General features: G+C 41.7%; 1 protein-coding gene across 1 annotated transcript in view; it reads right to left on the bottom strand.

The window, feature by feature from the left end:
* Positions 1–13,220, bottom strand: part of polr2b (RNA polymerase II subunit B) — a 49,037-nt gene that overhangs the window by 24,295 nt on the left and 11,522 nt on the right. Inside the window, exons 6-14 of the mRNA XM_067994365.1 lie at positions 12,861–13,019; positions 12,383–12,547; positions 8,810–9,006; positions 8,146–8,265; positions 7,662–7,848; positions 5,842–5,985; positions 3,008–3,147; positions 2,587–2,698; positions 1,022–1,176 (exon numbers count right to left, since the gene is read on the bottom strand). Coding sequence (XP_067850466.1) covers positions 1,022–1,176; positions 2,587–2,698; positions 3,008–3,147; positions 5,842–5,985; positions 7,662–7,848; positions 8,146–8,265; positions 8,810–9,006; positions 12,383–12,547; positions 12,861–13,019 — 1,379 coding nt within the window. The remainder of the gene's footprint in view (positions 1–1,021; positions 1,177–2,586; positions 2,699–3,007; positions 3,148–5,841; positions 5,986–7,661; positions 7,849–8,145; positions 8,266–8,809; positions 9,007–12,382; positions 12,548–12,860; positions 13,020–13,220) is intronic.

Raw genomic sequence — 13,220 nt, 5'->3', positions numbered from 1 at the left:
CGGACGGCGTGGACTGCGAGGCTGCTGGGGCTGGTCATGCTGTTCGTCCTCCGAGGGTGTCCACGCACCACCCATCTGGCAGGTGTTGGTCTGAGGGGTTGTGCAGGGTGGGTGGGTGGTTCCCCGAACTGGGGCTGCGGTTTTGTGTCGGTCTGTCCTCTGGCTTGGAAGGGGGTGGTGGGGGGCAGGGGTTGCCCTATGTGACGCGGTGGCCTCCTGTGTGGGTGAGGGCTCTCCCCCGTGGAGTGCATCTTGGCACCTGCCACAGGCTGCTGGCTGCAACACGCCTGGTTGGAGGGAGACTTGTTTCCCCCAGTGTGTGAAACACTCTGCTATGAAGGTGAAATCCCACACTTCCTCTTTTGACAGCTGATTCAGCTCATTTAATGACCTCAACAAGCAAGGTAAATACACTCAAGTGGAACCCCGCTGGCTTTAATTGCCTGCGGGATTCCCACCAGCGGGGCCTGCGCACGCAGCCCCGCACGTCATCGGGGAACCCGGAAGTGGTCGGGATCGCGGCGCGATCCGGTCACGTGACCGGATATCGGGATTTTCGGGGCCCCCCCGCTGGAAACCCGCAGGAAACCCAACCCTAAAATCGAGCCCGATGTTTCCACTTGTGGGGCCATAAATATAAGATAGTCACTAATAAATCTAATAAAGTATTCAGGAGAAACTTCTTTACCCAGAGAATGGTTAGAATGTGGAACTCGCTACCACAAAGAGTAGTTGAGGTGAATAGCATGGATGCATTTCAGGGGAAGCTAGATAAGTATATGAGGGAGAAAAGAATAGAAGGATATGCTGATAGGGTTAGATGAAGTAGGGTGGGAGGAGGCTCATGTAGAGCATAAACACTGGCATAGACCAGTTGGGCCGAATGGCCTGTTTTTATGTTGTAAATTCTATGTACTCAAACTCATTTTTTGGGAGAGGATGTAAGCAGAAACACAGAACTACAGAATACATCATGTTAGTTGTGCATTTATAGGATTGCTCTCTGTTTTCCATTACATACCTATAATTGTTATACTCTCGTTCTTTCAACTGATCAATGTGCCTTTTCTTCAGCAGCAGTTTCTGTTTCTCTACAATCAAAAGTGGCCGACAGATTCTACCTGCATCTGTATAAATCCGAATTTCACGCTCACGGATGTCTCTCACCATGGACACCTTAAGTAAAGAGAACACTTCTGTTAATAAACAAATGAAATTAGAACTTAATGAAAATGATGAACTCTCAAAATGTTCTAAATGGTTTTACTGAATCAGAATGAAATTTAAATCTCCCTTCACTACTTATTACTATGCATGGATGTGGTTTCACTTAAAAGATGAATTTATGGGATTATATAAAAGATCAATTGTCAGAGAACTGTACATTATTTGTTTCTTTCTTCCCTTTTGACCAGTATTTTTCCCTTCCACTCCACCTCTCCTCATTGACTTATTACGGTACAGCTTCGCAGGGTCCACGCACAACTGGCATTCTGAATGCATAACCCTGAACCGTGTGATAGTAGACATGCAAGACATCGAAACCCAGCCACATTCGTCTCAAATATGGTCAAGAGATGGTGAGTCAAGGAGGGGGAACCAGGAAAGCTTTCACATAAGCGCTCCTGAATGAGAGCAGGATTACAGAAGTTACATGAAAGGGGACTAGGGGAGTTTAGATCACCAAGGATGAGGAGTCATTCGGTGCAAAGGTGCTGACATGGCCATCTTGGGCAACAGTCTCTTTCAATTATCAAAAGGTACACAAACAGGCATCTCAAATTTCACTTCACAACCTCTTATGTAAAATGGGGCCTCACAAAGTAGTGCAAAGACATGAAGGACAAATACTGTGAAGTTCACTGAAGAACTTCTATTTCCAGAGGGACTTGCCCAGTGGTAAATGAATTAATTTGTTTGAAATTTGGTTCAAGTCTAGTAACAAGCCTAAGGTGACGGAGTACAGAGCCACTCTCTTTTTCCAATTGCAGGGGAGGGCAGATACAAGACAGAAAGAAGGAAATCAGAAAGAAAAATGCTAGTTTGCATGCCAGGCTAATATTAAAAAGCCAACTACTGATTCAAAAATTAAACTATAAAATCGGTAATCAGAGCTCCTGACATTTTCAAAATGAGGCTGTGATTAAGGCTTCTGGTTCAAAAAGCCATTCAAAAAGCTTAATTCAAATTTATAATTTTAAAAGTAAAAGTGAATTCAACAAATCTACTGCAGCCTGTTTTGTAAAACTGTTTTGTATGGATGTAAAAAATTTCCAAGTTTAAAAATCAATTATAACAAAATTTAAATTTAATTCCAAATACTTTTTTTTTGAGAATTGTGTGTTGAGCAAGAGGGAAAAAAGGAATAGAACATTTTTCCATTTTCAGTACCCAACTCCAAACTCACCTTTGACAAAATAGATGTAAAACAAAGTTGCCTTTATGTTAGCTGAATAGTGTCCTAATCTTAATGAAGTGAATAAAGAGTTGTATCAGGTTTGATTTCATGCATTATGGTGCGATTAGCCGGCATTGTACAATTAAAAAGCCACAAATACACCAAGTAGATTCAGATGTTTACTGTACCTCAGATACAATGATGTCCATCTGCCGCCTAAGCTTTCTTAATGTGTTCATCAACTGGTCGGGATCTTTATGTATTCCCACCCAACAACCATTGACAAAAATTTTTGTAGCACTGGAAAAAAGTTGATAAGTTTTAATATACAGGTCCAGAACTATCTGTGGAGTCTTCCACAGAGCAGCAAAAATGTTTAATTTCTCAATGCAAGTTCTATCGCTCAGGCACCTATCTAGCCACTGCTGGTCATGAAGTCTCTCCACAGCTATACATGCTTGCCAAACATCGATACAGGATACTTACACAGTCTCGCTCACAATTCTATATAAAACCTTTCTATTCTAACTGACTTTGTACATAGAGAAAAGAACTTCCATAACAGTTTTTTTCCCCCAAGTGAAAATCAAATCAGTTAACTTCACTTACTCTGCAATAGCAGCAGGAGAGATTTCTTCAAGATTTTCCATGCTCCACTCCTCCAAGAATTCCAAAATGGGTGAGGGCTGAGACCCTACAGAAATGTAAGCCATCAAAGCCAGATTTTTTACTAGTCCGACAGCATGACCCTGGAACAAGATATTAAATAGTTAGCGTTTTTAAGCTTCAAACATTTGCCGTTTAACATAGGAACAGGAGTAGGCCATTCAGCCCCTCGTGCCTGCTCCGCCATTTGATAAGATCATGGCTGATCTGTGATCTAACTCCATATACCCGCATTTGGCCCATATCCCTTAATACCTTTGGTTGCCAGGACACCATAGAAACCAGTCTTCACAGTGTTCCCTAAAAGATAGCTGTGCATGACAAGTAATGATCACAAGAACACACCAACAGGCATACAGGTTCAAATTTCAGTTTGAATACTTGACCTACAAACCCAGAATTTCATTACTTATCTTCTCTCCAAGATGTAGATTAGGACAGACCACTTGCAGTTCAAACCACTTCCAAATTCCATGGTTAATTCATCATCTCATCTTTCATTTGTAATTTTTACTTTAAAATTACCAAATATTTGCAGAAAAGAGCAATCAACTTGGAAGCTGAGTGATGCAGGAAAATAACACACTAAGTGACATCAGGTACATGTTACCCACTGTGTTAGGTTGGTGACTTCCAACCAAATAGCCTTCTTCATGTATCTTTCCACTTCCCTAGTACATACTTCTTGCATGACAGCACAGTGGTCCAAAAAAAGAAATTCACAATGGAAAAAAAAGCTAGTCATTTACCCCAACACAAGAACACAAGTCGGAGACATTAAAAGATTATACAGCCTGTCAAAGCTCATCACTCTAGTACTGTTAGCAACACAAAATGAGCAGAAACTCCTACAGGCAATTATATTGTCAAATAAGCTCAGCACACAAGCAATCTAAAACTAACCCCCATAGTCCTGTGTTATCAACTACTTCAAATATTTATCCAATTTTCTCATAATGGTTTCTGCCTCAATCACTCCGTGACAAAGCAATGCATGTGCCAAGAACCCTGTGTAAAGAAATCTCTCCTAACCTTTCTCTGTATTCAGTGACAATTTTAAACTGATGACCCCTAGTCATAGACTTCCCAACCAAAGGAAATAGTCTTTCCCTATTCACTGTCAAAAAAGGGGAGATTTAATAGAGGTATTCAAGATTATGAGGGGTTTTGATAGAATAGATAGGGAGAAACGGTTTTCACTGGCAGGAAGGTCGGTAACCAGAGGACACAGATTTAAGATATTAGGTAAAAGAACCAGGGGTGATGTTTTTTTTTAAAACGCAAGTTCTGATCTGGAATGCAGTGCCTGAAAGAGTGGTGGAAACAGATTTAATAGTAACTTTCAAAAAGTAATTGATATATACTTGAAAAGGAAAAATTTGCAGGGCTATGGAGAAAGAGCAGGGGAGTGGGACTAATTGGATAGCTCTTTCAAAGAGCTGGCACAGGTACACTGGGCCGAATAGCCTCCTGCGCTGTATGATTAACAAGTTTGCCACTTTCTTATACACCATTAGTCTCACCTGCATCTGTCTTTAATAGGCCCACATTTCCCTTTACCACTCTCTTTCTCTTAGTATATTTATAAAAACTTTTGCTGTTAGCTTTGATATCCCTTGCAAGTATTTATTTTTCATATTCCCTTTTTGCACCTCATATTACTTTTTTTACATCTCTGTTGCTTTCTATAGCTGTTCTAGTCCACTGGATTTCCACTTTTCCTTGGATTTGTGTAAACCTTTTCTTTTAGCTTGATACTGTCTCATACCTCATTAGTTGACCAAGGTTGCTTAACTACACAAGTGGAGCCTTTGCCTTTTAGGGGTATGTACTGGTTTTGTATCTCCAAATACTTCTTTGACTACTTCCCACTGTTTGTCTATAGATTTACCCACAACAGTTCAACTCAGTTTACGGTGGTCAATTTCTTTTTCATCCCTTCGAAGTTAGCCTTACTTAAATTTAAAGCTTTGGTTTGTGACTCACCCTTCTCCCCCTCAAATCCAATATCAAATTCAAATCATATCATGGTCACTAATCGTAAGATGTTGCCTTACCATCAAATTGTTAACTAATTCTGGTTTGTTACTCATCACTAAATCTGGTATGGCCTTTTCCCTTGCTGGTTCTAAAATATATTGTTCCAGAAAACTGCCCTGAATACATTCTAAAATTTGTTGACTTTATTACTTGAGTTGTTCCGCTTCTCCCAGTCTATGTGAAAATTAAAATCTCCCTTATAACCGCATTGTTTCTGCTACATGCTTCCCTGATCACCATATTTATACACTCCCCACAACTACATCACTATTGTCAGGATGTCTGTAGACAACTCCCAACAGAGTCTTGCATCCTTTGCTGTTCCTTAGTTCTACCCAGTGTTTCCACTGCCTGATCATCCTTACTGAAATCCTTGCTTTCTACTGCTGCAATTGTATCTGATCAATATTGCTACTCCTCTTCCTTTCCCAATTTCCCTGTCCTTTCTAAAGATCTTATAGCCTGGAATATTTATCTCCCAGTCATGCCCAGTTTGTAGCCAGGTCTCTGTAATGGCTATTATATCTGAATTTGTGCTTCTAACTCTCATTTGTTTTATTTCTTATGCTACGTGCATTTGTGTACCAGACTCTTATTTAGGTCACTATCCCAACCCTCCCATATACCCTCGTGGTGCTTTTCTCAGACTTTTTGACTTATCACACTGGTAGTGGATAGAAAATTGATAAAAGACTGATTATTTTTTATGCGCAATGCAGTAGAAAACTCAATCTTACCTCTGGTGTCTCAGCAGGGCAAATCATACCCCACAAGGTATTGTGCAGCTGCCTGGGTTTTGCTAGCTTTCCATCTCTTCCAATTGGAGAGTTAAGGCGACGAAGATGAGAGAGAGTTGAAGCAAAGGTCAAACGGTTCAACACCTAGTACATTGAGAGAAATATTCAATAATCAATATTTTTGAGATCATATCCTATAATATCTATATATTTTATGAAGTCTATACTTTTCAGTATAGTCAAGTGGGACCCATTGTATATTTAGGTGTACATTCACACATCCTCTGAAAGTGTACATTTACATATATATTATATCTTATGAAATCCTTGGACATTTTGATTACACAGTGGTTGCAGAATACGTTCAGGTTCTTTAGTATGACTGTGCTTGTGTTGGGAGCAATGAACATCAGAGGGTTGAAGCAGCTTGTTGGGTCTTCGTTTCTGGGTTTTAATTAGGCCTGGTAATCACGTCAGTTTGGATTGCTGCCCACTCATGGTTGATGGATGAGTTGTTGTGCTGAGGTGGAGGCAGGAGATAATTTGTGTTGGAGTCTTCAAGAACAGGTCTCAGACTACTTGTTATTTCCATACTTCCAGGCAGAAGCTGAACATCACTTGGTCTGACTGGATATGGCTCATCTATTTCAGCCACATTCATTGTGGAGAGGGCTGCAATTTGCCACAGAGGAGAATGCATCTTCTTGTAGGTAGTAGCAAGTTATTCTAGCCTGATCATTGTGGGGGTACACTCCCTCTCCAAAGGCCAGAACTAGCAGCTACTGAATTGGGCCATCTGGGATTGTAGGATCCAGTCATTGTTCTAGTCGTTTTCCAGAATGTTATCAAGACGGCTTGGCCAGATTATCTGTAGGAGGGATGAAATTTGTGGAGCTTGTTTGGGGTGATACAGGATTTTGAGTTGGCCCATGCAATAAAGATCAAAATTCTCCCCACCTCCTCTACCTATTTCAGATACTGCCCACCAGACAATTCTGCAACCTACACAATCACGTCTCCAAGTTCCTCTGGAGGGCAAGAGACCATGAATACCAAACAAGGGGGCGGGAGGGGTGGGGAGAACATGGCCTACCAAATTTCAGGCACTGCTACAGTGATTATGGCCTGGTGCCAAGGCCCATAAAATCTTTTGGCTGGGAATAAAAGCCAGGACCTCCTGACCATCCCCTCTGTTCCACAAGTACAACCTACTACTCAAACATTTAGAAGAGACCAAACCATCACTACAACCTTCTCAGACTGGAGAGGTTCGTGTCTCCCTAAAGATCTCACCAATAGCCCTCTCCCCTATAAGGGGAAGCTATGAACAAGACTCTTCAGGTGGATGTAGAACCTAGTACAAAGAAGAGATTAGGCCATGCCTTCCATGAGGGCAAGACTATGCCCTTCCACAATTTAGCCAATGTATTTCATCTCGCCCAGCATGACCAATACAGCTGTCTCCAGTTGGCAGACTTGAATGTCAGCCAATCCTCTTGGACCTTTTCTTTCACTCCCAACAGCCTCCTGTGAACGTAGCTCTGCATTGTGCACATGCTTACCTCCATGACCAAGGGAGACACAGAAAGTTATGGAATCATATCTAAGCAGACCATTAAGGGAGGATGAGTACTGAAGAGTATGGCGTCAGATCCTAAACATCACCACTTCTACAAGGAGCTATAATATTTTTAAAGTCACAATAACCACCACAGCGGGAGACTAGAACCACTTAAACTATAGCTCCTCCCCCCAACATTGTCACAAGAGTCATTATGCCTGATGTGGCAAAAGTATTTACTTCAGTAAAATAACTTTACCTGAGATACACCAGCTCTGGCTTGATGAGCCTTCTTTTGATCTCCCCAATTTCCTGTTGCTAGTGAATATTTTAGACCATCAGAAATAATCCGTGTTTTAATTGCTAATTCCAAGTTGAAATCTTTCCCTCTGTCTATGAACTTCTGGGAGTATATCCGTACTTCTTTCAGTAGGTTCTTAAACATTCTGTAGAAAAAAATTTGAATTGTTACTTTTAATTTGTTCACAATTGCATTTATTACAAAGGTACTCACCAAATCACTTCATACCATTCATCTGTGCATATAGTTTTTAAATACATTTGAAAATGCAGCGGATGTGCCATGTTGTTGCTCGTGGTGCATTAGAAGATATGCTGTGGGCCTGCTCATCCTCCCTCCCCACAATGAGAGGAAAGAGAAAAAAAAGATAGGACCCTGAGCTTATCTTATCTGTATGTGGTAGAATTAATAAATTTACACTTTATTTCACATCTTTCCTTACCCTCTAAACAAGAAAGCAAGCAGTGGTCCAGCCAGATCCAGTCTTTTGTTTCCATAGTGATCTCTGTCATCCAATTCTCTTCGGCCTAAAGCAGCTAACAGTAACCTATGAACCATGTAACTGAACCAAAACAAACATAAATTAGTTTTAAAACACTAACATCCCAAAATACTAATTCACAAACATATTATGAGACATAAATGCAAAGTGCACAAATGCATATGGTTTGATAAAGTTAGATGTAAACAAGACCTGTTGAAACTGCAACATCTTCTTTACACAGCCGCCTGCACTGGGAAACATCAACTGTTCTGAAGCATTACGTTAATTGTTAGAAAGAGCACTGAATTGAATTTTATGAACTCAATTAATTGCCGCAAATCTGTGAGAACAGCTGTACACCTCAGGAGCCTTTTGTAAATTCAGCCTAATGACCACACCAAAATTGTAACTCATCATCACTGCATTAGCCCCTTGTTACTGATGTATCACATATTGTTTACAACTCACTAGCTAACAGTGAATCCATATAAACCACTCTTAACTCACTCTGTACATTGCACCTGAACAATGCTTTAGGGACAGTCTACTATTCTTGGTAAATTTAAGAACCACTTTTTAAAAAAATTGCACCAATTATCACCTAAGTACTTAACAAACGTACCCCAAGAAATATGCTTTTTTGGTCTCACAAAAGTCACTGACTCCAACATGTGGTAGCACCTCCTTCTGCAGAATTTCCTTTGCATATTTAATTCTCTTCTCTTTCGTTACACCGGGTTTTGCACCTCTTGAACCAATAAAATTCAATGCGACATTTTGTTCCTGGATAACAAATGCTTCGTCCAGAGAAGGTTTCACCTAAAATACAAACTCAAGGATTGTAATCCACAGAGCAGGAGGGAAACACAAGAACACATCTTAATAAGGTTAATATAACTAGTTATAGCAATTGGACCCAGATTTTCTTGAGACTATTTTTGTGTCAACTTTAAATCCAGAATCCCATTTCTACTTTCACTCTTAGCATTTCTTTGAAGAAACTTTACTTACCATGAAAGCTGTTAAAATGTGTGCGTCTAAAATTAAGGCTGACCACTGATTCTATATGATTAGACAAAATGGAAGCAGATTCTTCCACAGCAATTTTTAAAAAGTGATCATACACAAATGCAAGAAGTGAATGTCCACAAAACTGCAAGTCTAACAGTTCAAAAACAGAACCCAGCTGGGGTGGAGGGGGGAAAAGTAGGGAAACCGGACATCACAATAGCATAAAGCAAGCCTTCCCACTTTTTCTTATTATTCGTTCATGGGATGCGGGCATCGCTGGCAAGGCCAGCATTTATTGCCCATCCCTAATTGTCTGGGCTTTCATTCAGCAACAACTTGCTGTACTACAGTACCTTGAATGCAGAAAAATGTCCCAAGAGCTTCACAGAGGTGTAATCAGACAAAAATGGACACCAAATCACAGAACAAAATATTCGTAGGGGTCATACTAAAAGTTTGGTCAAAGAGGTGGGTTTTTAAAAAAGGAGGGCCTCAAAGGAGTAGAGAGATGTGGAGGAGTTTAGTGAGGGAATTCCAGAAAGGGGACCCTAAACAACTAAAAGGCATGGCCACCAACGGTGGGGCTAGGGGAGGCTGCAATGCACGAGGCCAGAGTTGGAAGGACCATGAGTTCTCGAGGTGGAGGAGGCTCATGAAGGGATTTAAACACAAGCATGAGAATTTTAAATTGGAGGTGTTGAGGAACCAGCAGCCAATGTAGATCAGCAATGAGGCCAGGTTGAGCGGACGGTGCTGAACAATATATGAGCAACAGAGTTTGGAATGAGCTGAAGTTCACAGAGGGTGGAGTATGGGAGCCGGCGAGGAGAGCACGGGAACAGCTGAGTGTGTAGGTGGCAAAGGCATGGATGATAGTTTCAGTAGACAGGCTAAGGCACAGTGGAGGCAAGATGTTACTGAGGCGGAAGTAGCCGGTCTTTGTGATCAAGAGGATATGGGGTCGGGAAGCTCAGCTTGAAGTCGAAAAGGACGTCAAGGTTGCGAACAGGCTGGTTCAACAGTAGTCTCGAAGGGGGATACAAATCTGTGACAACGGTACAGAGTTTGTGGCGGGGACCTAAGATCTTGGGTTCAATCTTCCCATTGTTTTATTGGCTGTCTGACAAGCAGTCTGATAACACAGAGGCAGTGGAGGAGTCGAGACAGGTGGTGGAGAGGCAGAGCTGGGTGTCATCAGCGTACGTAGAAGCTGATCGATCCCATGTCTTCAGATGATGTTGCCAAAGGGCAGCATGTAGTTGAAGAGATAACGGTGTGGGGGCGGGGAGCTAAGCCATAGCTGGAGTTGCTCTGGCTGTGACTGGATAGGTAAAAGTGGAACAAACCAAGGGAAGAGCTGCACAACAGAGAGGCATTGGAAGAGGATATTGTGGTGCACCACGTCAAAGACTGCAGAGAGGTCAAGGAGAATATGGAGATAAATACACCAGTGTCAGAGTCACAGAGGATGTCATTTGTGACTTAATTTACCACCATTTCAGTGCTGTGACAGGGGCCGGAAACCTGATTGGAGAGATTCAGACAAGGAGCTGCAGGGAAGATGGGCGCATACTTGTGATGCACCAAAACGTCGAAGAACTTGAGAGAAAAGGGAGATTGGAGATGCAAGGACAGAGGGGACAGTGATGGGCTTTTTTGAGGAGGGGATAATGACAGCTGTTTTGAGAAAGGGACAATACTCGAGGAGAGGAAAATATTTACGTCAGCTAGCATGGGAGCCAGGAATTGGTTCTCATGGATAAGATGAGCTTGGTGAGGGCACGTGGGAAGTTAGGAGAGAAACTAGTGAAAATACAGGGCTAGGGTGGAGGGGGCTTTGGCTTGCTGGGCCTGGGGAAAGAGGGAAAGCAGCAAAAGCAGCTTAAAAGGTGGCCTCAATGTTGGTGACAATGATGTCCATTAATACTTGCATTTGTTGTTGGAGGCAAGGCTAGAGAGGGCGTGGGAGAAGGGGTTTAAGTAGACGGTTGGTAGCGGAAAAAATAAATTGGAGGTTATTCTTGCTCTCCAGAATGATCTTGAAGTAGCGGGCAGTTTTAGCAAAAGAGAACGAGGCACTTAATGTGGTCCAGCCAGATCTGGTGATGGACGGCTAAACCAGTTGTGCACCAGATACACTCAAGTCTGCATCTCTTATATTTGACGGAGCAATGGTGAGGTCCAATCCAGGGGAAAATAACCAGGTTGGGAGAGAGTAAAGGTTTTAGTGGAGACAAAGGCATCAAAGGTGGAAGTGAGGGAGTGGCTGAGCAGATTGTCAAATTGTATTGTCAAATGGAAAGCCAAAGATTAGGCAATTGGAAGCTTGAACGTACCGTTCTAAGTGACTTAGGGGGGAGTTTTTTCTCCAGGGCAGACACAGAAGAAAGTGGGCTTCGCAAGAGGTAGGGAGATGTGGGTGGTGATGGATATTAGTAAGTGGCTAGAGATGGCCTTGCCTGTGATAGTGACCATGGGAGTAGAGAGGCCTGTGAGATAGTAAGATCAAGGGGGTGGCTGTAAATATGGGTAGGAGAGTTTATATGGAGAGAGAGGTTTAGAGAGGACAGAAGGGCAGTGAAATCAGTGGAGAGTGAGGACCAGGTGAGATGAAATCCAGATTGAAATCACCGAGGATGAGAAGTCGCTCAGTGCAAAGTCTGGGGGAGAAAGAGGGAGGATATCTCAGGGAGAAATTCAGGATGAGGGCTTGGGGGTGGGGGCTAGGAAACAAACATATTAAGGGAGAGGCGAGAGGGGTGGAACAAGGTGAGATACTTGAAAGAATAGAAGGTGCCAGAGGAGTAGGATTTACTGAGTAAATCTCTCACACCATTGAAAGAATCAAAAGGAACTGACACTGAAGTGGTTAATTTTGTGTTGTTGATGAATAAACCACATTCCCAACATATTGAGAATACAATGAAATGGCTAATGGAACCATACATTTGGTCTAGCCTCAAATTGGTGTTTAATTTGAAATAGGTTTCTCACCCTCACACGCTCAGCTTTCTTATGGGTCACTTTGTGACTTGGCATTGACTGAAAATTTGCTTAAAATTTCATTAACATTGGGTGTGAGCCACAAGAAAAAGTTTGATCACCCACCATGACAAGGCATTAAAATGAATTGCATGAGAAACTAGTTTTAAAAAATCTGAATTCTTATCACATTGAAACTCACCATTTCCATCATTTCAGGGTCATCAAAATCATAGATAATGTGCTCCAGAATGTCTCTGTCTGACACAAATCCCAAAGCACGAAACACAATAATAATGGGAACTTCCTGTCTGATGTATGGTAGTGTGGCAACAATTCTTTGACCTATTGCACTTTTTCTTACACCCTGAAGAGAAAACAGACAGAATTAAGAGCAGAAAGCAAAAATCTGCAGAAGCTGGAAATCTGAAATGAAAACAGAAAATGCTGGAAACACTCAGTAGGTCAGGCAGCATCTCTGGAGAGAACAGGAAGTTAATGTTTTGGGTGTGGATCCGAAATGCTTTTGACAAAGGGCCTGCACCCAGAATGTTGGAAGGCAGGCTTCTCTTTGGAGAGAGCAAACAAGTAGGATGTTACCAGCATTTTCAGAGTTAAGAGCAGTATTGAAAGAACATTGGAAGTGCACATATAGTAAACAAAACTGTCAAAAGTCCTACTTGTCCTCCTCTTGCTAGCATGCTGACCCAAATGGTACTTGTAGGACGAGAAGAATTCTCTAAACAGGACCGACACTCTCCTGTGTATGCATATTTGGAGTCTTTCTTTGCAAACACGTACACTGTGTTTGTCGCCATCTTTTCTTGTGCAATCAGAACCTGGTAAAGTTCCAAAATTACTCATTTATTATTAACAGAAGCAACTTATTTTTCTGTCACTCATAGTTACACCTATGCCATGAAGTATCATGTCGAATGACAATAAAAAGTTATGGGCTACGACAATGCACAAAATATACAATGAATTAAGAAAATAAAACCTACAATAAGTCAACAAGTGCCTATTTGGGCTTGTGGAAT

The sequence above is a fragment of the Heptranchias perlo genome, chromosome 1 (assembly GCF_035084215.1).
Source record: "Heptranchias perlo isolate sHepPer1 chromosome 1, sHepPer1.hap1, whole genome shotgun sequence".
Taxonomy (NCBI): domain Eukaryota; kingdom Metazoa; phylum Chordata; class Chondrichthyes; order Hexanchiformes; family Hexanchidae; genus Heptranchias; species Heptranchias perlo.
The sequence above is the reverse complement of the archived record's forward strand: the minus strand, read 5'-3'. Positions and strand labels throughout refer to the sequence as shown.